We start from the raw sequence: 26,399 nt of genomic DNA, 5'->3' as shown, positions 1-26,399 counted from the left end.
TGCTATTTGTCACTAAACAGGGGTGCCCAAAAGGGCACATGCGCAATGCCGCGCCAAACGATAACGCGAAGCTTTGCGCATCCAATATTAAGATGCCTAATAAAAGATGCTCGTCTAAATGCCGTATCTGCAAAGCTGCCTTTCAGTTGACTTACCACGTATCCCAGGAGCTCCAAGGGCCACCCGGCGTGATTGCATGACCTTCAGGCAACGCACGTTCCGCTTTGTCGTCAACGCTAGTGGGCGGTTTTTCGCCGGCGTGGTCGGCGGTGGCCTCAGGCACACAGGTCAAGTCCTTCAATTGGGCAGCCAGGGCTTCAGGCAACGCATGTTCCGCTTCGTCGTCAACGCTAGTGGGCGGTTTTTCGCCGGCGCGGTCGGCGGTGGCCTCAGGCACACAGGGCAAGTCCTTCAATTGGGCAGCCAGGGATCTAGTGGTAAACGTCCTGTTTGCCATATCCTCTTCGTAGTCGCCTGAAGTTTCCGCTCCCGCTTCGGAACTCGGCTCGCAATCCACACGATTGATTATATCAGTCAGGACAGCTCTAACTTCGTGAAGATTCTCCTGGTACTCGATGGTAGACAGGGGTCCGCCACCAGCTGACGTGCGTTGTTGCCTGGCCGCTTCACTGGACTTCCGCCGGATCACTGACGGTGTCCCGTCCTGTACGACAAATGTAGGGTAACAGAGGGAAGCACCTTTCAGATAACGGCCTACTACATCAAGTTAATATGTGGAAAGAAGCGTCATGGTCAAATTACATAGGTTGCGGCACTCAGAATGAAAGTGTCAAAAACCTATTGCCACTGGCATCAACACCCACCGATGATTCAAGCGCGACTAGATGAGAAGAGGAAAAACAACCAAACCAAAAACACGACGCGATATTTTCTTCAAATAGTCGTAATTTTTTACACGTCACAGTTAAGTATACGTTTACAGTTTATCTGGCGGCTAAATTACTGATTGCCTCATTTTTTGGTCGAGGGACCTCGTCGAGGGCATGAAATGGGGGGGGGGGGGGGGTATCTAGGCAATCTGCTTGTGTTTAGTTCAGCGCTTTGCCGGGTCAGCGAGGCATAGCTCATCGTGTAATGTTATCGTGCGTACCTTCCGTAGTTTATTTGCGTATGTGCTGTTCACTAGGGTGACATTTCGGAGCTTAACTAAAGGTGTGTTCGATTCACCTGCAGCGGTTCACGGTGCACGACACCGCAGTCCTCGATTCTCTGGTGAACTGCACCGCAGTGCTCTATTGCAACATGGTGCAGGCATGTGCAGAAGTGGTGCCGCCACGGTGCAGCACGTTCCTGAACCTGTTCGATAGGGGGTGACGTCGCGGTGCAGCTCAGAAGCAGACGACACGTTTCGCCGGCGCTTAGTTGAACATGGCGTTAATCTTGGATGTGAATTCACGCTGCGCAACAAAAATTATAACGGCGTGACGTGGCAGACGGCAGCGCAGAGATTCACGTAGCGGCTGGTGAAGGATTTTTTTTTTTTTTCGCTGAACGCGGGCGCATGAGAAACGAGGCCTTGCTAGCAGAGCAGACGATGCACCAGTGCCCACGATTCAAATGAGAAAACAAATTTTTTGGCCCCGTATCTGCATTTTTGACTGCAAATTTGTCGTACGACGATAGTCCGGAGAGAGAGTGAATAAAACATTTATTTTTTATTGTTTTGCGCAAGTGCCGTCTGGCGGTAATCTCAGAAAACGAAAGGATGTGTGCGCACCATCTTGAAGGTCATATTTTGTAGACTTTAAGAAAGGTGGCAGCACCATATTGTTTTAGCAAAGAATCTCCTTTTCGTGCATAGCGACGCATTGTCAGCGCAGCGTAATTAACGCTACAGCTCTTAGAATTACTTATGTATGCCTTTTATAGTATAAAGAAGCACATCACAGAACATTGTTGTGTAGATAATATGCCTCAAATATGTGCAATAATTGTTTTTTAATCGACAACTGCACAAGTATGAAAGCGAAAACCAGAGCAACATTGGTGGGCGCTGCGTATGTAGGCGTGCTTAAACCGCCTTGCCGAACGAAGCGACAGGTGCGAAACGATATTGCAGCATAAGTTGCACGGCGGGACGGCTCAGTGCTCTCCCATAGTGGAGTATAAAGTACTCATGTTTTTCTAAACACACAGTTGCACCACGGGACGGCTTCCAGCTCTCCCATAGTTGAGTACGCAGTACTCCAAATGTATTACCACGCTCTCTAAACACATAACTAGAGAGACTATATATTAGGCATAAGTTGCACCACGGGACGGCTTTCAGCTCTCCTATAGTTGAGGACGCAGTACTCCAAATGGATAACCACGTTCTCTAAACACATAACTAGAGAAGACTCTCGTCTTTCGAAAGAAAAGGCGATGGCGCTGCCCCTCCTACACGCCATTTGCGTGCAGTGCAGTGGCACCTTTTTAACTTTCGCAGCACCGGTTCCTCCTACCACGCCGAATTCGAACACAGCTTAGCTCTCACAGAATGTGTGGATAGCCGCCCCAGCGACAGCCGACTGCCTTCGCTGGCGCACGGCCTTTAGTGACGGTGAATGCGAGACGCAGTATTCTACGTCTGCAAGAGCGACATTCTTAAAGCCGCTATGTTGGACGTAAATTTACGCTGCCCAACAAAAAATAACGGCGTGGCAGACGGCAGTGCAGATTCACGCAGCGGCTGGTGAATGAATTTTTTTTCCGCTGAACGCGGGCGCATGAGAAACGAGGCTTTACGAGCAGAGCTGACGATGCACCAGTGCCCTCGATTCTAAGGAGAAAACAAAATTTCTGGCCCCGTATCTGCATTTTTGACTGCAAATTTTGTCGTACGACGTTAGTCTTGAGACAGAGTGAATCTTTGAACATAGCCTCCTATATTTTTTTGTGCCCGCGCATTAGCGCTAAATACATACGCGCCATCCGTCCCTTATAGTTTTGGCGCTCGCCGCCAGATGCCGCACCGATCCCATAATAACAGCAGACGACGCGGCCTATGCACGCTTGCGTTTATGACGGTTTAGAAACCGTCTACATTGCATTGGATTATGCGTATACGTTAAGAAGTGCGCACACACCAAATTTTTAACACAAGCACTGTATGCAGAATGCAATGTGAGCTTTGTTATTTGATTTCGCGCTCAAAGCTTGAGCACTTTTCGAGACAATGGTTTGACATGAAAATCTTTTGCCAAGTCGTGTTTGTCAGTCACACTCGTCGCGAAGTTCAGAAAAAGTGGGCGGAGAAACTTCACGAGCACAACCTCCAAAAGTTTTTTATGATGTCCCGGGGTCGAGCACTTGAGTTTGTCACGTTTCTGTAGTATTTGCGCGGCGTTGTCAACGGCAGCCTTCAGTGGCTGATTCATCTTTCTCGCTCTTGCGAGGAAAACTTCCGCGTAATTCTTTAGAGAATTTAGAACCATTACGAGCTCAGTTGACGGATACAGGAGTACACCTGGGTGGATATCTCCACATTCAATCAGAACATGCTCCGCCGTTTCCTTATCTTTCCCGCAGCATGTGCATTGTTCTTCTTCTTTACTGAATCTTGCTTTATAACTACGCGTTCTAAGGCAACCCGATCTCGCTTCAAACAGTAAAGCGCTTCCCCTTGAATTATCGTAAAATGCCTCCCTCCTTATTTCATTTTTGCCCTTTCGGTAGTTACTCAAAGCCGGTTTTTTCTCCATAGCTGCCATCCATTCTCTCGTTTTGCGCCTCGGCGCTCCGCCAGGAGCGCTCGCATCCCATAATAGCTCGGGGGACGGCGCTGAGGGACCGACCGCTCGGGCACAAAGTTATAGAGGAGGCTATGCTTTGAAGGTCATATTTAGTAGACTTTAAAGTAGGTGGCAGCACCATATTGTTTTAGCCAACGCCTCCTTTATTTAGATGCTTGCCGCATGAAGAGAAAAACAGCTGCCACACCCTTTCTCTCTTTCACTTTAGAACGCTGTCGGTCGCTAGCGTCACCGGTGGCGAACGGTGCAACAACGCAACACTTTGCATAGCCTCCGAAATAGTAGTTTACAGTTGCCGGTCTCGAACAACTCTCGGCTGACGCGCCCCTATGGACCGCAGGTGAAAAACGCTTATCTGGTACCGCCCGCCGCCATGATCCTTAAACTACCACATGCCTTACAACAAATTCCGGGAATCCACCACGCCCTGTATGCAGATGATGTCACCATATGGTCCAACGGCTCACTGCAACTCATAGAGAGCAACCTCCAAAAAGCCGCCTCGACAGTCCAGTTAATCGGGAATGCAGCGGTTCTGGAATGCTCACCCTCTAAGCCAGAATTGCTTGTTTTCCGGCACAGATATTCGAAAACCACACCTTTCAAAATCAAGATAGAGGACACCTATGTCCAGGAAGTCAGAAACATCAGAATCCTAGGAGCATACTTTAGCAACAAGGGAAACAACGGGATCCCAATACAGAAACTTAGGAACAGGTGCCTCCAAATTTCTTGTATGGTTAGCCGGATTGCCAATAAGCACAGAGGGCTGAAGAAATACGACCCCCTACGCCTCTTTCAAGCTTTTGTAGTCAGCCTTGTAACATACAGCTATCCCTACCGACAAATATCCAGGACATATGAACAAAAGATCGACGCCATATTGCGCGATACCCTCAAAAAGGCACTGAACCTCCCTAGATGGACGTCTACAGAACGGCTCCAACAACTGGGACTTCACAACACCGCAGCAGAACTATTCAAAGTCCATCTCGACAATCAAATAACGAGGCTAGCCCTCTCCAGAACTGGCATGGCGGTGCTTTCTAAACTAAACATCACACCACCAACGCATGGCAAGAACAAACATAGGCTGCCGGAGGCATGGCGGACAGGCATCACCATCAAGCCTCTTCCTCGGAATATGAACCCCACATTCCATGCAGATAGGCGCAAAGCCAGAGCCAAAGCCCATGATAAATACTCAGATGACGAGAGCGCCTTTTTCGTGGACGCCGCCCGGTCACACACAGGACAGTGCACGGTGGCAGTAGTAAACCAGGGGCAATGTGTCGACTGCATATCTACCATACAGGATGATGTTACAAGCACGGAGGAGGTCGCTATCGCCCTCATGCTCAGAAACCCAGCGTCAACCTTCGTCCTTACGGACTTAATGACGGCCTATCGCAACTACCTTAAAGGCAAAATCAGTCCTCTAGCACGCAGAATACTTTCACAAGCAGTAGAAGGCCGTACTGAAGGAGACTGGAAACAAGTCATATAAATACCTGGCCACTGTGTTGTTAGAGGCAACGAGCTAGCTCGTTTAAGATAATTTTATTTCCGGATATATCATACACAGCTGTGCACACATAAAAATGGACAATGGTGAACAATGCATATGTACAATGCAAGCTGTTATATGCAGCGAAAAGAACTTATTGCATATGCAGTGACATACAATGCAAAATTGTACAACAGAGACAGGACATTCATGACATCGAGATGATTGAACTTAAATAAATAGTAAGGCTATGTGAACAAACAAGGGGGGGTCATTCACAGTGTAGGGTGATGCCATTCACCTATGGGGACAGTTTGCTCTCACACTCAAGAACAATATTTCACAAAAGGACATGTTTCTAAGGAGGAAAAGGAAAATACGCACTGTAATGTCACAGTGGTACAAGCTCTAGCCTACCTCCTCAACAGGAGAGGAAAGGCATGGGCACTCTGTTGTTTTTAACGATAATAAATCGCGTAGACCAGCGTCGCAGGAAAGCCTCCTCTCACAGCATGACCAGTTCTGCATTAAGATGCATAAGCATTGTTTCTTAGCCGATGTAGTAGGGGAAACATATGGCTCTCTGGGGGCGTCCCCTCAGTCAGGCCAGTCCCCTTCGTTTCCATAAGATGAAGGCTCCGATAGCCATTAAGAGTACGACGAAGTTATCCCTGTGGCTAGACTTCCACTGCATACTTATTTAGAACATTCTGGTAACGATGTGCCAAAAGGTGCGCGCTACTATACATTCATAGAAGACAAGGTTCAGTGTTTCGACGCGACCGCACTGCGAGCATGTGGCGAAGGGCGCCACGCCCCACGCCGCAAGGCGGGCGGTTGTTGGTAAAGCCTCCCATTCCCTAAGCCAGTTTAGATCACGGACTTTGGAGGGGAGAGACGTGTTTGTAAGAGTCCAACGTCTTTTCGCCCGGCATTTCTGGTGTTGTTCCTCAGATAGGCTCTTAAATGCTATTAGTTCGCTTATGTTGATAGGGGACATTTCCATAAGTTCTTCAACTGGAAAATCATTTCGCCATTGTTGCAAAGATTTTCTAACATGTGCGTAATACACTGGTCGCTGCTCAGCAGCTGGTCCCGTTTCATTTGCTAAACCAAAAAGTCTTCTAGAGGTTCCTAGCAGATACACTACAAGTTGCCTGCCTCGATACAATGAGTTCTCTAAGAGTGCCCAGGTGTTTTTGAGAGCCAACATGCGGCACATTACATCAAGGTTGGGTACACTGAGCCCTCCCCATTTTACTGGCAGGCGGATCAAGGCTCTAGCGACAGCTTCGGCGTGGCCATCCCAAAAAAAGGAGCCGCACGCAGTAGCCACTCTCAGCAAAACCCGACGAGGTGGTCGAGCAATTCTGGCTACATAAAGCAGTGGCGCTGTTATGCTGGATTTAATTAGATAAGCCTTTTCAGTAAAAGGTAGTTGAAAGGTTCTGGCGACTTCAATGCGTCTGTCCACTTTGTGTTGAATTTCTTTCCATGTGGTGCGGGCTACCTCACCAGTCGAAAGGAAAGTTACACCTAAGACTTTAACTCCTTGGACGATTTGGACGCCGTCAGGGAACTCTTCAATGTGCATCCCAAAGCACAATGCCTTGCTTTTTCCCGGATTAAGACGTGCTCCTGACAGGTAACTATACGTGTGAAATATTCGCAAAAAGGCTCTGTAGCTATCTATGTTCCGAATAAACAACGAGATGTCATCGGCGTATGCCGCTACTTTCACTTCGTCCAAGCCTGGGAGAGGAAAACCGTGTATTGAAGTGCATTTCTGAATTTGTTTCAATAATGGATTTATGCATAATACAAAGAGAATTGCGGAGAGGGGACAGCCTTGTCGAATGCCCCTACTAACTTCGATAGGTTCAGATCTATATCCATTCACTACTAATGACGTTTCTAAGTCTGTGTAGAGTAAGCAGAGGACGTCGGTTAAATGTGCTGGGAAACCATAGCACGAGCTAGCTCATGCCTCCGCCCGAGCTCTCTTACCCCGGGACTCTAACTTCAGTGTAGGGACTCCAGCCCTTTCAGATCAGACGACCCACCTGACCACACACACTGAAATATTACAAAACCAAAGGCTTGCGCGGAGGAAATATCCTCCACCACATCCTCAACTCAGTAAAGCCGCAAAAGCAGCCTGGCGCCGTTTACAAACGTTATCGTATTTGAAACCACACGTACTCTCCAAAATCGACCTTGATAAGTACCCCTCACCAACATGCAGGCTATGGAACTAGCTACACTTTATCACATGGCATGGGAGTGCCAGTGCAACACATCCAAAACAGATGTCTTTAGGGATTTCAGTAGAGATGGATGGCAGGCGGCACTGTCCAGCCCGGCCCGGGGGGTCCAAGAGGCCCTGGTGGTCTGCGCAAGGACCGGGGCGCAAGCCAATGAGATCCCGGACTAGGGACTCCACCCATTCAGCAATATGTATAATAAAATTTTTCATCCATCCATCCGCTGGGAAACGAGCTATTCCTCATGAATCTTTCTATAGGAGGCGTCGTTTTAGCAAAAAATCTCCTTTTCGTGCATAGCGACGCATTGTCAGCGCAGCGTAATTAACGCTACAGCTCTTAGAATTACTTATTATAGTATAAATAGTATAAATAAGTACATCACAGAACATTGTTCTGTAGATAATATGCCTCAAATATGTGCAATAATTGCTTTTGAATCGACAACTTCACCAGTATGAACGCAGAAACCAGAGCAACATTGGTGGGCGCTGCGGATGTGGGCGTGCTTGAGACGTTTTGTTAGACGAAGCGACAGAGTCAGACCAATGTCTTCTTGTTTTGTCATCAAGTTTGAGGCTCACAGGACAGCATTCAGCTCTCCCATAGTTGACTACCTGGTACTCTAAATCGTTACCACCTTTTTTTCTCAACATATTCATTCTGGGGAAGGACGCTTTCCTCCTGCGGTGGTCAACACGATTTATTATTCTCAGAAAGAACAAAGTGTCCATGCCTTGCCTTCATTACTACTGAGAAGGTAGGCTAGTGTGTGTTTATTCTATGAACTTGCATTCAGTATTGTATAAGTATTTATTTATTCTTATATGCATTTCTTAAATGTTGCTTTTCATTCTTTTTCATAAATTGTACGTCCCCTGAGCATAGTTTTCTTTATGCACGTTAGAATTTTTGTTTACAGGTACAAACAACTCCTGTTGTGCATTTGAATGTATATTAAGATATATTAGCATGTCGTGAGAACGAACAATGTAACTTATAAATGTCTTCTGTGTATATATGATTTTTTCAGAAATAAAATTCTCTTAAACAATAAACCTAGAGGTCCACGGTACGGCTTTCAGCTCTCCCATAGTTGAGTACGTACTCCAAATGGCTAACCACTTTTTCTAAACACACATCTCAAGAAAGACTATCGTTTTAAAAAACAAAAGGCGATGGCCCTGCACCAGCTACGCAGCATTTGCGTGTAGTGGCACCATTTGAACTTTAGCAGCACCGGTTCCCCGTACCACGCTGAATTTGAACACAGCTTAGCTCTCACAGAATATGTTGATAGCCGCCCCAGCGACAGCCTTCGCTGGCGCACGGCCTTTGGTGACGGTGAATGCGAGACGCTGTATTCTACGGCTGCAAGAGCGATATTCTCAAGGCTGCCATCTTGGATGTAAATTTACGCTGCCCAACAAAAAATAACGGCGTGACAGTGGCAGACGGCAGCGCAGAGATTCATGCAGCGGCTGGTGAAGAATTTTTTTCTGCTGAACGCGGGCGCATGAGAAACCTACATTTTTGACTGCAAATTTTGTCGTACGATGGTAGTCTGAAGACAAAGTGAAAAAAAAAAAACATTATTGTTTTATTGTTTTGCGCAAGTGCCGTCTGGCGGTAATCTCAGAAAACGAAAGAATGTGCACGCACAATCTTTGAAAGTCATATTTAGTAGACTTTAAGGTAGGTGGCAGCATCATAATGTTTTAGCCAACGCCTCCTCTATTTAGATGTCTGCCGCATGAGAAGAAAAACAGCTGCCACACCCTTTCTCTCCTTCACTTAGGATGTTGTCAGTCGCTAGCGTCACCTGTGGCGAACGGTGCAACAACGCAACACTTTGCATAGCCTCCAAAATGGTAGTTTACAGTTACCGGTCTCGAACAACTCTCGACTGACGCGCCCCTATGGGCCGCAGGTGAAAAACGCTTATCTGGTACCACCCGCCGCCGTAATGATGGATGGATGGATTGATGTGGCTGTACCCTTTAGATCGGGCGGCGGCTAACGCTACCTAGCCGTAATACTTAGTGAACTACCAGCTATATTTATCTTTTTCTTTCTTTAATTAGTGAAGCGCCCCGCCGTGGTGGTCTAGTGGCTAAGGTACTCGGCTGCTGACCCGCAGGTCGCGGGTTCAAATCCCGGCTGCGGCGGTTGCATTTCCGATGGAGGCGGAAATGTTGTAGGCCCGTGTGCTCAGATTTAGGTGCACGTTAAAGAACCCCAGGTGGTCGAAATTTCCGGAGCCCTCCACTACGGCGTCTCTCATAATCATATGGTGGTTTTAGGACGTTAAACCGCACAAATCAATCAATCAATTTAATTAGTGAAGTATAGGACAGGTACTTTGCAGTGAATAGTTTAATTTTCACTCGTGCCTTGACTTTAGCCACCAATCAGATAACCTCCTTCTAGTTAATTCTGCCCGTTTAAAGTCTATTTTGCCCTCCCTGTCTCTAAACCCCAGTGCTTTGAAAAACTCTGCGCCATCATCCTCAACTATAGGGTGAAGCCTTTTACATAACATTATCAAGTGTTCTGCAGTTTCCTCTTCCTCTCCACATACACTGCATATCGTGTCTGCCCCTTCGTATTTGGCCCGACATGTTTTGGTTCGCAATACTCCTGTCCTGGCCTCAAACAGTAGAGAACTACCCCGAGTATTATCATAGATCCTTTCCTTAGCAATTTCCTGCTTAAAAGTTCGATAGATCTCTAGCGCGGACTTCTTAAGCATGCCAATTCTAAACATGTCAGTCTCCGTTTCTTTCATCTTCTTCTTAATTGATAGTTCTTTTTGGTTTGGCCCCATGCTGTTTTTTAAGTATTTACCCGTCAATTTTCTGGTTCGCTTCCGCCATTTTGTATCGATAGTGTCGGTCGCGAGCGCCACCGCGAGGCGCTTCCTCAAAACTGAAGGCAGGCCAACTCCGCTGGGAGCGCGAGCCATTCCTCGGGAATCTTTCTATAGGAGGGTTGCACGTGACGTCATCCGCTTGAGGCGCTAGCGGCGTTTGCCTCTACCGCCATGTCAGTGGTCTAAGCGCGCCCTTTTTGAAGCGGCGAGCGGCAGTGAGAGGTTGTGTGCGTGCCGCTACGTACGGTACCGACGTGTTGAAATTCGACTGAGTGCTTACGCGCGTGACTTCCGAAGTCCGGCGAAACTTCGCTACGAACATAACGTTCAGATTTGCGCCGGATAGCGACCCGTTCGACTTCAGCAGCGATGAAGCTGTGTGGGATGTGAAGTGTTATTCCCGCATCAAGCTCACGGACATCAAGAACCACCTTGTTGGCGGCACAAGCTTTGCAACAAGGGACGAGCTTAAAGCCTGTAAAGTGATGGACGCCCACAACTGTCACTAGCGGATGAGTCCAACAGCATCGAGTTAGAGACCTCGGAGACGGCCGCCACGTCATCGTCGGAAACAAGAATGGTTCCTCTTGCTCAGTGTTCGGACAAATTTTTTGTTTTCACCGCGGTGGTGTCGTTTCCCGAATTCTTTGTGTGGAAGGGCTTCACCATTTGCAAGAGCATGTGAGGTGATACAATTGGCATATTTCGTTCGTGGTTGAGCCCAAGCCGCTTGCGATTAAAAATGCTCTTTGCTGCAGGGTCCAATCACGCGCGTTGGGCAGTTGCGCACTCAGAAATCACATACAGTCTCGATTGTAACTGATCGACGTTAATGTGATCAGCTCTTTAAAGCATGGCTAAACGAGAACGCACTGCGTCGCTGACTGTTTACTAACACAGATAAATCAGTAACACGTCGCACCTACCTGAATGATGCCGCTGATAAGCAGCGATCGCGGTCGTAGTGCGCGCGCTCGTCTCCTGCTGCGTAAACAAAGCTTCATAGCGCACGTCGCGAAAACCCAAGTTTTTCACTACAAAATCGAGCCTCTATGATGTTGCATAGGTTCTGAACACTTACCGGAAATGAAATGTTTAACGCACACGCGGCATAGTGTGTGGCTGAACCATTCAAACCTTTTCGATTTGTTTACAATCATTTTAGGCATGAAAAAAAAAAAGCCGACATCAGACGCATTGTCATGACCAGCCTTCTTACTCGAGTGATTGTAGGAACCAAATAAGGCACAGTTCACCATTATGAGCACAGGAATCTTGCACAGGCGCGCAGCCATGAGTGTACCACGTACTAGTGTACGTTCTGCGACTGCTTGCCCGTGGCGGCAGGGAGGGAGACCACAAAGATGGATGAGCTGCCTCTTTGACGCTGGCGCCAACTCGTGGGCCACGCCCATGTGCAACCCTCCTATAGGAGGCGTTGTTTTAGCAAAGAATCTCCTTTTCGTGCATAGCGGCGCATTATCAGCGCGGCGTAATTAACGCTACAGCTCTTAGAATTATTTATGTATGCCTTTTATAGTATAAAGAAGCACATCTCAGGACATTGTTGTGTAGATAATATGCCTCAAATATATTCAATAATTGTTTTTTATTCGACAACTGCACAAGTATGAACGCAAAAACCAGAGCAACATTGGCGGCCGCTGCGGATGTGGGCGTGCTTGAGACGTTTTGCTAGGCGAAGCGACAGAGTCAAACCAATATATTAGCGTACGAGTAATCGGGACGGCTTTAAGCTCTCCCATAGTAGAGTACCCTGTGCTCTAAATCGTTACCCACTTTTTCTAACCCTCCCCACACGGGACGGCTTTCAGCTCGCCCATAGTTGAGTACTAAGTACTCCAAGTGGCAAACCACCTTTTTTAAACACACATCTCAAGAAAGACTATTGTCTTTAAAAACGAAAGGCAATGGCGCTGCCCCACCTACACGGCGTATGCATGCACTGCAGTGGCACCATTTGAACTTTAGCAGCACCGGTTCCACGTACCACGCCGGAATCGAACACAGCTTAGCTCTCACAGAATGTGTTGATAGCCGCCCCTGCGACTGCCTTTGCTGGCGCGCGGCCTTTGGTGACGGTGAATGCGAGACGCTGTATCTGTATTTTACGGCTGTCTAGTGGCTAAGGTACTCGGCTGCTGACCCGCAGGTCGCGGGATCGAATCCCGGCTGCGGCGGCTGCATTTCCGATGGAGGCGGAAATGTTGTAGGCCCGCGTGCTCAGATTTGGGTGCACGTTAAAGAACCCCAGGTGGTCAAAATTTCCGGAGCCCTCCACAACGGCGTCTCTCATAATCATATGGTGGTTTTGGGACGTTAAACCCCACATATCAATCATTGTATTCTACGGCTGCCAGAGCAATATTATTAAGGCTGCTAACTCGCTGCAATGGTTTTCCGTGATTGAGCAACGTGAGTTTTCGAACTACTGTGCTCGTAGGTAGGTAATAAATTTTTTTTGAGGATCCAACGTAGAATTACTGGCCCGGGCTAAGCCTCCAGGAGCTGTCGTCCGCGGAGCATTGTGCGATGTCTCGGCGATAGCTCTGACTCGCTGGACAGCCCAGATTTGGTCCACTGCAGGTGGGCTGAGATATAAGAATATGTTTATCTGCCAAGTTTTCGGTGTATGTTGCAAGTACGCTATTTGGCTAATGAAACAACCCTGCTTCCTCAATCTTTCCCATTGGTCTTCCTTTTCTCTGGCGCACGCATTTAGCGAGGCATAAGGCGCAATAAAATGGCGTACTTAAAACGCACAAAAATGGTCAGTAATTAAGAAAAAATTTCAGTTTCGCGCCATGTAGGGCAAATGCACAACGTCGCTACCACTTCCGCTTGTGACGTCATATTTTATTTTTTATTTGCCGTTAGTGGTTCCTGTCGAGTTTCCTAAAATTAACTAGAGGAACCTCTGACGCTGCGATCGTTTAGAAACCATGGGAATGATGGGTAGTACACAGATTCGCCTAGTATTCGTACTTGCGGCTAACCCTTTTGAACTTCGTGACACTATTCGAAATGGTAAGCCTAAATGAATAAGGTGGTAAAGCGCAACCACTGAACATTAGCTGATTTTTGTTTCCTGAGAAAACAGCTCCAAGCTGCACGAACACACACGGAGCCAGAAGCAGGCCAGAAGTACGAAGGTCAGACAAATACACGGAGGAAGGAAAGTTGTTTCCTTCCGCCATGGACAAATACGTGTAATACCCATCATTTCGATGCTCGCTGAAGCGCCGTGCGTTGCTGCTCTTATAGACACTAGCGCCAGAGCACGGCTGGGCTAGACTGCACCTGCGCACGCTTCTTTCCTTACGACCTTCCGATTTTTTTTTTTATATGTGGGGTTTAACGTCCCAAAACCACCATATGATTATCAGAGGCGCCGTAGTGGAAAGCACCGGAAATTTCGACCACCTGGGGTTTTTTAACGTGCACCCAAATCTGAGCACACGGGCCTACAACATTTGCGCCTCCATCGGAAATGCAGCCGCCGCAGCTGGAATTCGAGCCCGCGATCTGCGGGTCAGCAGCCGAGTACCTTAGCCACTAGACCACCGCGGCGGGGCCCTTACGGCCTGCTCATCCGTCGCCAATACAATGGGAGAGTTTCTGAGTATGTTTCGCCACCCGCCGGTGGTAGGTGCGCAGCGACACTGACCTTGCATCTATAGCGCCATGCACACAGAAAAAGGGAGCTTGTCGATGTGAAACCGTGGAATGGGGGTCCTCGACGAACAAGAGGTCGTGGGATTATTAAAGAAATCAGGGATAGAGGGAGGATCGTCTACTTAAAAAAAAATTTCTCTTACCAGATGGCTTTCCCCTTAATGTGCTCGTCGATAATACAAGCTGGGACTCAGTAAAAATGCGGAAAAATCAGCTAATGAGAGGCATAACTCAGGAAACATAAAGCACTGGCAACGATCAGAGAGAAAGATAAACAATGCTGAACCTGTTCTGCAACCATAGAACACCAAATACATTTGACTCTTGGTCTCGTTGGACAACGAGACTAAGACCAAGGTCGCTCACAGAATGAAGAGTGCGCCTTTCCTTTGCTAGCTATTTTCTATTTTTCTTTATTTTTCCAAATACATTTGGAGTAGTTTCCAGGGCTGAAAGCTGCGGTATGCAGCCTGACAACTCTTAGAAACACGTACGTGAGTCGTATATCTAATGGTTAAAAAACTGCGTATAAGAAGAAGAAAAAAGTAAAAAAAAAAAGAGAGGGTCGACCCTTGTTGCTGAATAACCCCTTCGGAGGGCACGCACAGAAAGTGGTAGTGTGCATTTTCAAGGTGCTAACACCACCTGGAAATATTGATTCCGGAGACGTACCCCAAGCATTTTTGCATTCGTTTGTACTGCAAGCCACGTCCATGATGCAAACGATGTACGCAGCTGCATACGCTCGCAAGCCGCTTGCCCTGGAACAATAATTCTAGGGCAAATCAGTTCTGCGCTCTCTTTCAAGTTCATAGAAGAAAATGTTTAGAAATAGAAACTGACATTACAACTTTTCGGCAAGCATATATAAGCAGCTTTTTTTTCCTTTAAAAATCCGTACGAATTCTGTTGTAGCTTAGTACTACAAGCAGGTTGTTGTCAATTTCCTTTTATATCTAGTGTAACTTGCTTTATTCTGGGATTTACCCACCACGGCTGCATTTCATTCGGTGCTTTGTCAGAGTTCAGTCTACAGTGATTTCTCGAGTCGAGAAGGCAGTCGCACAACATTCATTATGCGCGTTGCGCACATGGATATATATTAGCTGTGTGAAGGTCTATTGCTGTGTTCCGTAACGGCCGCTCGATCGCCGTGGTTCCGTAGTGCGATTGCCGTTCGGGGAAAACACCCGGTGTTTATTCTCACCAGTTCACAAACACCAATAAGCTGTGCGCCAAGTGACAAAATAATATTGCGAAAGACAACCTTTCATCAACGAGGTCTGCATTGACAGTCGTAAGCAGCAGACACTTGCGCGATGAAGACTACGTGCCTGCGTTCCACATCAGAAAACATATTCCTGACTTCACGCCTACTCCTTTCGAGTGATATCCTTTCTATTTGATTTCAAGTGCATAAAAGCCTCGCAAAGATCCTGCTTCACGAACTTCGCCCCTACGTCAAACATCAAGGAAGCGAAAAGCGGAGACCAACGAAACAGATCTGGATGTTTCAACTGCACAAGACGCTTTCACTGACCAAGAAGCAGGAAGTGTCCACACGCAAACAATAAACAGCGACGCTCATCGCGTGGGTCGATACCAGGCTATGATAGGACGATTGCGCTCCCAAGTGTAGCACCATCGTTCAAAATGCGAGAAGGTGCAGCGATTGCTGACAGAAGAGAAAAGGGCGTCCGAATATTATCGCGAAAGCGAGCACCACACATGTGTTTCGAAAATCACAACAGATGCACAGAAGAAAAAAAGGGGGCCTTATTTTTTTGCATCAAATAGAATGTAACAGAAGAAAGCAGTCAACGTACCCAAACGAACTTGTAAGGGATGTGCCATATGGCACATTCGGGGCTTGTGACACTGCCAGCAAAGTGCACTCTCCAGAAGTATATAGGTCCAGGCCTAGCATTATCAGACATAAGCAATGCCATAAACCGTTTGTGAGTTTTCAACGATTAATCAACTTGTTTTTCAGCACGCGGTGAGTGGAGAAGCGCGCCCGAACTTACGTGCTGGCGTTGCGCGCGCTGCACGGAGCGGCGGAGGAAGGTCGGGGTCGCAGCGCTCCCGTCAAAGCAGCGGCAAGAGGCATGTACTACACCCGATGCGAAGGCCTTAAGAAGGCAGCGCGCAGGTGCCGTTTAGCCCGGCCGTGGCCAGAGTTCCCTCCATGCATGGGTTGCACGTACGTCACATACGAGAAAAAGAGGTCCACAAACCCAACGTTTGTAGCACTAGTTCTAGAAACGTTGCATAAACCTACAGCGTACTAAACTGCCATGTTTGCTAACATAAGCAGCAGCCTCAAAGCGTAGTCGGGGAGCTTTGCAGCGGCGAAATCCAGGCTCCGGCCGCGCTACCGGCTTCATTATGACTATTTGTGCCGTTTTTGGATGCAGAATAATACTCGCCACGGTGGTCCAGAGGTTAAGGCACTCGACTGCCGACCGCCAGGTCGCGGAAATGAATCCCGGCAGCGGCGGCCGCCTTTTCGGTGGAGGCGAAAATGCCTGGACCCGTGTGCTTTGAATTAGGCACACGTTCAAGAACCCCAGATGGTCGAAATTTTCGAAGTCGTCAACTACGTTATCTCTCATAATTATAAAGTATTGGGACGTTAGTCCGCAATCTGTGACTGCAGTCATCACTTCATCACAGGTAGAAGTACTCTCGAGTTATGTCCAAGTTTGCCATGTTTACTTACTTGATCGCGTCGCTTTCTCCGGAATGCCACCTAGATTCACACCGATGTGCAGCCGACCTTTTCCACTTGAATAGCCGCGTCTCGTGTTGAGCTTAACAGTGCAACACATGTGAACGTGTTTTCTTTTAACCCGCGAATTAAATGGACGACGCGAACCGCGACTGAGCACCGAGCCTACTAGTTGCTGGGCTACGGCCGTTATGACTGCTGCAGCATCAGCGCGATTTCAACGCTCTAAAAAGCGACGGACGAACACGCTATAGATGCAGTCGCAGCGGGCACGCCGTCCGCGGAAACATCGCTCGAACTGCCTGCCGCAGACGCAGACGTGATCAACCATCAACAGTAGATCCCACGAAACCGTAGCTCACGAGGGGAAAATAAACCAAGCGTTGCATCACTTCTCAAACGAGCACCACTGCCGTCTGAACACGGGCGTAGGCAGGAGCGTGCAAAGGGGGCATTGACGCCTCCAAAACAACAAATTTTTCCGAACGACGATGCAACACGGGTTGGCACTCCTCACTACAAAATCCCGTCGAAGCCCATGCTTTACTTCAACCGGGAAAGAGCGTCGCAAATATATCCTCGATTAGAACGTCGACACGCTGTGGTGGAAGCTGCTTTGCTCTTCACCCATCCGCTGCATGGCGAAGTAGTAGTGGCCGTCCAGCGACTGGCAGGCCTTCGTTTGCGTGACGTGACTCGTCGAAAGCACCACTAGTTGACGATGTCACCACGTGTCACAGAAGGCAGCGTATCGGTGTAGCATCCTTACCGATGCGCAGTTCGTACGGGTCGATATGCCACAGCACATTTCGATTTTTGCTCGGTAACGTACACAAGTCAGTCCCACAAGCTGTTCGAAGTACGACGGACAAAGCACGTTTCCTTTCACACGAAAGACGCCGACAAGCTCCCAACCGGCGCTAAGCTGCACGCGCAGCCTAACTAGCTTGACTCAACGTTGACAAACGTGGCGGTCGCTCACTTTTCCAGCCGGAAAAGACGTCGCGTGCAACCTATGTATAGTTAGGAAACTCTATGGTTGTCCCCTCAGTACGTAGATGGCGACGATGGCAACAAGCCGCCAACTACTGGATATATGGGATTCTGTGGAAGTTACGCTACCAGTTTACATACACCTTGGAGGCGCGGCGCTCTTGATTCCTCCACGCTCTAGGTCGAGCCTGAAACATGTGGCACGCAAGCCATCAGGTCACGATCAGATATCACGCGGCTTGGAGTGAGATACGATACTCGCGGACAACTTCACTTGGCAATGAAGGGGAAGCTACAGAGGCGTAGTTTCTGCGCATATACTCCTACAAGTAGTAGCCGGGTATGTCATGCGTTCCGTATCGCCGTTAAAAGTGATGGCTGTGCGCAATTAACGTTTCGCAATGACGCAGACGCCACTTGGCGTTTTAAGTACACGTAAAAGGCGCGGGGCGAAGTACACGTAAAAGGCGCGGGATCAAAAAATAACCAGCCGTGCTCACGGCTGGTTATTTTTTCATCCACTTTTCTTTCTTCTTATTTACATTCCATTGGTTCTAATAACTTCCCCTGTACATTCCTTGGCATTACTGTCTGTTAGATCATATATATATATATATATATATATATAGTGTTACACAAGGCAAGGTAAATTAATGGGGGTTTTTAATGGGCCCTGAGTCCGCGATCACCGTCTAATGATGATGATCTCCACCGCCATGGCTCGTACCCACTCAGAGGGATCGCAGTGGAGGCAACGTTGTCTTCATTCTCTACCCGCGCTTCTCTTGTTTTTCCTGGTAGTGATACTTCTTATCAATATATATACTTTCCTTGGCATTACTGTCTGTTAGATCTCATTAATATTGTGTAACACACGGGAAAACGAGCCCTTAAGTATACACTTTTTTCTCAATATATATATATACTGCTATTTCACAATCCGTGCATTAAATTATACGCATTTTCGCCAGTTGCGCATTAACCTATAACATGGCTGATGGCTGTGCATGTTGTCGTTGCTGTGTGAACCGTTCTTTTTCTCAGACAGCGAAACATTGTACGTCCAAGGCCAGTGATCTTCTGGCGTACGCACGGAAAACTCTGATTTCAAAAGTAGGGGTGAAAGAGCCCACAACAAAACCAAATGCATATTGCCTCGCACTTGGAGCTATAGAGCGACGTAGGAAACGGGGGTTTCCGAAGTGATCCTCCTCCCAGTCAATAAGAGCGCCGTGAATGTGGGCGTTGTGGTTTTATAAACTTGAGTGAATTGCTGCGGCATAGTGAAGTTAAATAGTTAAGCTTTTAGGCAGCATACAATATTTATTTTTGTTTGTAAGATGGATTAATCCATCTTACAAACATTACATTATTAGCGCGCTAATAATGTATTACATTATTACATTATTACATTATTATTATTACATTATTACATTATTAATAATTATTACATTATTTAGCGCGCTAATTACCCATGTCTACTAGTCCCCTCTTATGTCATCGCATTTCCTAGTCTCATCGCGTCACCTAATTACAAGTTGTGAATGCGCTCGTTTTCCACCACTCTACACAGCCAATCTACAGCTCAAATACACATTGTGAAATACTCTTTTCAGAAGGCCGCACGTTCTCCGAATTCCACGTGCACGGCGCCAAAAAGATTTTTGACTGGCGAATACAATGCATAATGCCGAAAACAAGCTAACGTTCCTATAGTTCCTGAGAGTGTTAGCGTCTCATTTTTTTACGGATAGGAGGGATGATGGTATTGTTCGAACTCTGGCAAACTTGCAGTACAGATGCAGAGCGAATGAGATGTCACTAGGTTTTTCGAGCGAGATATATTCTGCCAATACTATATTGCCACGTTCCATTTCCCAAGTTTTCGTTATCGTCCCAAAACACCACACGAATTCTCAGCGCAAACCGCGCCTGCAGTTTTCCAGAAGGTTCCGGACTGTAGTAGATCATTTCGATAAGATCACGCCCACTGTGCGAACGGTACAGATTGTTCTGGAACCTACGCCACCGCCAGCGATAACGCTAGAACATTCGACGGCAAGAGTACAAATGCCGACGCGCTTCGCCGCTTGCCAGTTGTTGTTGATCGAAGGCCGACGCTCCGTTCGCCGCTATCAGTCCGAGACTGCTATCTGTGCAAGACTGCTACTGTAATTAGACTTTCCGTTTACCGGGCACAGGTTCGCCCAAATAAACAGTTAAATCCCGACACGAAGTCTCCTGTCTTCGGCCACGTCACGACCCCGTGACAATATCAAATCCACTGTCATTTTAACTTCTGCCGCCTTTCCTTCAGACACATCTTCCTGGCCCACAGCGACACACGGGTCTCCCATATTCATTTTCATCAATACTTGCAATGCTATCATGTATAACGTAGGATACTAAAACTTGCGTGGTTTCTGCCATCGAAGTGTTCTTTCGCATTCCTCATAACTCTTGAAGGTATGGCGTGGTCATTTATTAGACGCCCTCAGGCAGCGTTGTCTCCCGAAAAGTCGTTCCCCACAAATGCCAGCCCTACTAAGCCACCACAGCTCGACGTTTGCCGAGCCGCGGCCGAGGCGCCGGAACCCGGAAAATGAAAACTCTCCGCACACGTAAGAAAGGCAGCGGGATGCTAGCAGCTGCAAGATCAAGGCATCTGTATTTGAGGATGCTTTGCGAGACAGCAATGCGAAAAGGTGTGTGTCACCCGTAAGAGGTGGCACCTGCAAAGAACATCGCCACCCGTTTTCCCTTATATCGGAGTCAAGAGATCGACCGGCTTCCACCATTTAGTTTCTTCGTTGCGACTTCGCCTGTTCACTAATTAACAGGAAACCGGTATTGTTCTTTTCACCGCGTTCTGACCTTTGAACATCCAATTCGAGCGATACGTACGTGGGCTCACAGACTTTCGATCATACTGTTAGCTGTTGTCGTTCGAACGCAATGTGATTTCCGACGTGGTTTTATTGCAACTGGTTGTGCAATGCAATGTCGGACGCAAACAGCCGCTCAGGTGTCGGCAACGGCGAGACAACCCCTCCAAGTAAAGTCATTCTGTAAAGTTCCGATTAGGGCCGCAATTCCAAGGCGTGGACCACACATGGACTCAGCCATGCGCACCTTGCCAAGCAACAACATGTCTCGACGAATAGCAGCCGCAAGCTCATTTACGGAGTAGCTGCTTGACGTGTGCGGTGAAGGGAGACGTCCGCGCGGTGAGCCAGCGCATTCACCAGAGAACGTGACACCGCGCGACGCCCGTGAACTTGGCACTGACACTGCATCGCACGGCGGCTGGTTGACTGTCTGACGGTGGTATAGCTTTAGTGCAGCGCACCACAAGCGCTAGCTTTAGCGCACAGTATGGTCCACTGTTAAAGGGAACATTCGAATGCACACCATAAATATTCCTGACCCTCTAAGAGCAAGTGAATTAAGAAACAATCTTCATGCAAGTCAATAGTATGTCAAGAGGAGTCGGCACTTTTAACCACCAGTATTCGTATGCATATCTAAGCCGCTATAATTCCGTAAGATAGTGAAATTTAAACATGCTGCTCACGCAGGTGTTCCCTTTAACAGTGGACCCGTCTGTACACCGCGTACGTGGTTTCCATCGCGTCGGCGGTTACAGGTAAAACTTCGGAGACCGATTTCGTAGGGACGTTGGCGGCGCACGTCTCGCGCTCTCCATAGAGTCGCCCGAGCGCCCACCAATTAGGCGCTCAGTGCACTTCTTCTGCGGGGTTTTAAACTCGGTAGCGTTCAACTGTAGGCTCACCGGGTCCGAGGTGTCCATCCTGGCCACACCGGGCTGGTTGCCCATGGCAGGGCGGCTGGATACGTCGCGACTCAGCCGCCGCGTAGCGCGCGTCCGGTCGCGTCGGTGCACGAAAACTCCAATGCCCGACCCCAAAGAGCCCTAAATATAGCGAACGCTATTCGCAGCGTCAGCCACATGTCGCGAACCTGCCGCCCTCCTCCCACCCAGCCGCGGCCTCAAACAGTGGGGTGCCGCCCCGAATCACGCGTGCGCCCTCGGCGAGTCAAGTTCAGTGGATGCACGGCCAGCTAGAGTTGCGTTTGCCGAGTGCGGCGCGGCAAGTCTCGCAAAGTAACTCAACGACCAGCTGCAGGTTCGTTTATTTTTGTTTAGCCGCCGTGATGACTCCCTCAGGTGTTGAGCTGCCAAGCTGGAGGACGCGGGTTCACTTCCCGGTCATGACGGCCGCATTTCGACGAGGCCGAAACGCAAAAGGATACCCGTTTACTTGGGCTGCGTTTAAAGACCCTCCGGGGATAAAAATTATTTTGGTGTCCCCCACTACAGCATGCTTCGTAATCACATTGTCGCTTTGGCAAGTAAAACTAAAGAATTCGATATTTCGACCGCAGTGGTTTAAGGACTCAAATTAAATTGTGTTGCTTCAACTATCATATGCTGACGACCTGTTACAAGCAAGATTGTTCCATATTCACTACAATCTTTAGGCACAAGTCAGTTGGGATAGGAATTCGTTACATAAATATCACAATGTACATGCATTCAGGAAAATATATGCACCAAACAAGCTGCAACAATGTGTGATGCTTAGACAAAAGGCAGATTGAGAATGAAAGAAAAAAAGAGCTACAAAAGTTGCTTATTAACAATGAAACCATGTGTGTGCACGTGCATGTGCATGCACATTCTTAACACAGAAGGTCCAAGCAAAAGCAATGCATGACAGCAGCATTTAATACAGAACATAAATTTACACTGTTATACATGACAAAAGAGGTATTAGTGGGGGAGATAAGTTGGCAAGTGCTCCTTATATTAAATAGCCATTAAATACTGTTGCAAAAAAAACACTGTGGTGGTGGAAATATATGCCACACACAAACACTCTCTCATGGTCTCACCAGAAGTCAGCAACTTCATGGTCCTTAACAATACCAGTACCAAATTGAACGATAGATGAAACCTAATAAAGCATATAAAGCTGCAATGGGAGTAGAATTATCTCGGGCTGCTTTGCATGCTTCATTCATTCTGAACAAAAGTGGTCAGCTACAAGGCTTCTCAAGTAAAGGCAGCAACTCAAAAGAAGTGTAAACGACATGAATTGCTTTGGAGCAGATTTCTATTCTGAGGCAGAATAACTATGCTTTGAAGCAACTCAGTAAAGCTTGGCATGGGTCAAATACACAAAAATCACACCGAGGGGTTTTTGAAAAGGCCCCAGAAAATTAGCGCAAGATCAAGAAAAGGTTACATCATACAACGCTTGCAGCTGCCATACTAAGAGAAGAATCTACCATTGTACAAAAGCTGATTTCTAGTTAATTAGGAATTCTGGAACTCAAGTGGACCAGGCCCAGTAAATCTTCTTAATGCTACTTACGATTAACTTTAGCACAAATTCCTTTCTGGAATGATCATAGCCACAAATCATGCTAAGTGATGCTTGTTATTATTATATCAGGTGCTTGGAATACATTTTTGATAATAGAAACCTCATTTGAACTCTTACAGTCACTTTATCAGTTTCCCCATAGCCATATATCAATGTAACCATGCAAGGTATCAAAGGTCAGAAGGCAGCATCTGGAGCTGCGGGCGCAACGTAATGACTTGTGTCTTTTGCCCCCTCCTTTTGGCATATAGGATGGGCAACCAATGAGTCTTTAAGAACAGTGACAGCAATCCTCCTCAATCATGTGACAGCTTTCGTGATGTGACAGCTTGAAGCAATTGCTAAGCCCCTAGGATATCAGAATGCAATGAAACAGCTCAAGACAAGATGAAGTAAAAAAGACAGATGCAGAGTCTTTCATGCCCTGTTACATCCTCTTCTAGAAACATACCAACAAGCACAGTCCTAAGATATTTTTTCGGCAAATTAAGAGACCCAGTCAAGATAGCTACTATACTGGTCAGTCATCTTTGATATACATATTTAGTTCTAAAGCTGCAGTTTCTACAAAGGTTAACAAAAAAGCAGCAATAAAGTAGGCAATTTTTTTTGCAAGGCTCTGTCCACATTAACTTGAAAAGAAAATTATAGTTGCTCACAATGGCAATGAAGGCCAAGGTTTCCTATTCAGCATTTCACACCACAATGGTGGTACTGACCGATCACAGTGACACCCTTTTCCCTTTCTGCTGGTCAAGCCTCCACTCAAGTTAAAACTTATGTGATCAGTATACTTAAGAATCAGAATTTTATTATTCTACTAAACTTTACCTTCCTCTGCAAGTACAGTAGACTGCCTTTGAGACGAACTCCAAGGTATCACAATCATTTGTTCGTCTTATCGGGAGTTCGTCCTATCGGAAGTGCCCCCCAAAACCAAATGCTAACATGCCGTGTCTTTCGTGCCCTTCTTGTTTCTGTGTCATCGTTTTGTTCTGGCGCCATAACGATCGTCATGCCATACCAACTAGCCCAAGCTGCCACACTTCTAAGCTAACATGGCACGCCAAAATATGTTGCTTGAAAACGCTGAATGAAATATACTTACAATAGGGAGATAAGGAACAAAAAAGCATTTGGCTCAGCTTGATAAAAACTATCCTATCAAGTAGAGTATTTAGAATAATCTAATGAGTACTCGATCTCGCAAGTTCATATTAAATATGCTTATGACTAAATTGCTACCACATTTTCACAATAAAACTAGCTCGACCCTATTTTGATGATCAGAAAAAGATAAAAAAGGAGATACAAGCACAATTTTCTTTCAAGGAATAGAAAACTTATTCTTCTGGCTGTTACCCTTCTGAGAGGCTTTTTTTACCGGTTTGGCTATCACTGGTGAATATGCCTTCATTGCATAGCCCTACTACTTTGACAAAGCCAATATATACGCCAAGTTGCTCATGAAAGTCTACAAGCTTTTTTTTTTTTTGAGGTTCGGATATTTTTTTATTTTCAGCTTGCAGTAGCTTTCCCAGAACGACATGCAGCTGAAGATCTACATTTACACTACTCACGATCACAAGCCTCGGGCACACAAAAAAGACGCGATGCAGCTATATTTAGTGTGAAAAATGACCTTCCTTGGTCATGTACTTTCATATTAAAAAAGGTGCACCACAATTTGCTGCACTGCACTGAGAACAGGTACAATGCGCACAGGCCCTATGCAAAACAAGAAGGCAAACTGACCACAATATGCGCTCAGGCGCCATTGTGTGACGGCTATGACAATGCATCTGACTCCTCTGATGGGAGTGCTAGTGCTGCATATGTGGTTTTTGGTTTCATGTGATTATAATGCACAGACAATCTTTGTTCCCGTTTTCGCTTTCATTTGGCTTTTTTTTCACTCTCCTTCCTTTGCATTTTCCCCTCTAGCCAAGCTCCTGTGTTTTTTATGTTCTCCACTTTACTCCAGCTGGGGAACTGAAGTATGAGAGGAGAATAGAAAAAGGATAAACGCATTTTGTTGCTTTCTTTGCTGATAAAGCCGGCCCTTTCTCCTCCTACAGGCTAGGAGTGAGGGAGATACTAGCTTTATGCACTGACCTTTCTCTTGCACTTATCTCACCTTCTCCCTCCACGTCGCAATTTGCTTTGAATCTGTGACAGGAAGTTTTTTCATTTTGCTTACTCTTGTTCGCCTGAATGGCCCCGTCTAGAGTAATGTTTGTCGCTCACAATTTCGGTCATTGTCGGTCGCTGCGATAGTTCGTGAGGCCTGTTATGCGGTTCATCTTACGCAGATTTTTTAGGGGCAAAGCTCCCTAAAGCAGCACCTGTTCGTCCCACGTCCTAGTGCATAACCAGTCTTACGTTTTGACCTGCGAGGTGGTGCCTGTGGGAGATTTCTCCTGTGCATTGTTGAACAATAAAAAAATTCACAGCATGTGCGTTAACTAAAAGCCGAATTCTCATGTCTCTCATTCCCCATTAGCAGCCATTGGCATGTACATTTAGCACTATCTGGCAAGAAAGGGTTGCTACGTTATACTCGCTGGGCGTAACCTCCTTGGTTTTAGAAACCCAGACAGCACTCGATGTCCTGAGGTCGTCCTCATATGGTACAATCGTCCTCGCACAGTTCTCATTGACCTGAGGACGACTCAAGCTGGTTTGACCCAGAAACATCTTTTCGAGTGCTTTCTGAGGATAACAATTTATCCTGAAAAAGTAATTTTAAGGACGTTTTGGAGAGGACAAAAGCAACACACTAGCGCCGGTTCAAACGTTTTTTCGAGTGCTTTCTGAGAACAAAATTGGTCCAGAAAAGGTCCTGTGAAGGACCTTTTGGGGATGACAGAACATTGCACTGAGCACTTAGACATAATTCCTCGAGACCTTTGCACACCAAATAGATGCATTTCATATGTGAAAACTTTCTTCACACGTTCATTTCATACAGTCATAAAGTTATTGTATATTTTCACCTCATTTGATTCTTTTTGGCAGAAAAATTTCAAATTATGCATTTTGATTAATGAGACATGCATAAATAATTGGCTTAGGTATCGAACTTAACGTTCATTTCATACAGTCATAAAGTTATTTTATATTTTCACCTCATTTGTTTTTTTTTGGCAGAAAAATTTCAAATTATGCAT

General features: G+C 46.8%; 1 protein-coding gene across 2 annotated transcripts in view; it reads right to left on the bottom strand.

Moving 5' to 3' along the window:
• LOC119176239 (uncharacterized) overlaps positions 1–26,399 on the bottom strand; it is a 160,094-nt gene that overhangs the window by 124,792 nt on the left and 8,903 nt on the right. The window contains exons 1-2 of one of the 2 annotated variants that reach the window (XM_037427422.2): positions 21,612–21,732; positions 156–664 (exon numbers count right to left, since the gene is read on the bottom strand). In XM_037427422.2, coding sequence (XP_037283319.2) covers positions 156–664; positions 21,612–21,656 — 554 coding nt within the window. In that variant the 5' untranslated portion in view covers positions 21,657–21,732. Of the gene's footprint in view, positions 1–155; positions 665–21,611; positions 21,733–26,399 lie in introns of those variants that run through there. The other variant, XM_075877287.1, reaches the window with a different exon arrangement.

This window comes from Rhipicephalus microplus, chromosome X, assembly GCF_043290135.1.
Source record: "Rhipicephalus microplus isolate Deutch F79 chromosome X, USDA_Rmic, whole genome shotgun sequence".
Classification (NCBI taxonomy): Eukaryota; Metazoa; Arthropoda; class Arachnida; order Ixodida; family Ixodidae; genus Rhipicephalus; species Rhipicephalus microplus.
This window is presented reverse-complemented; position numbering and strand designations above follow the sequence as displayed.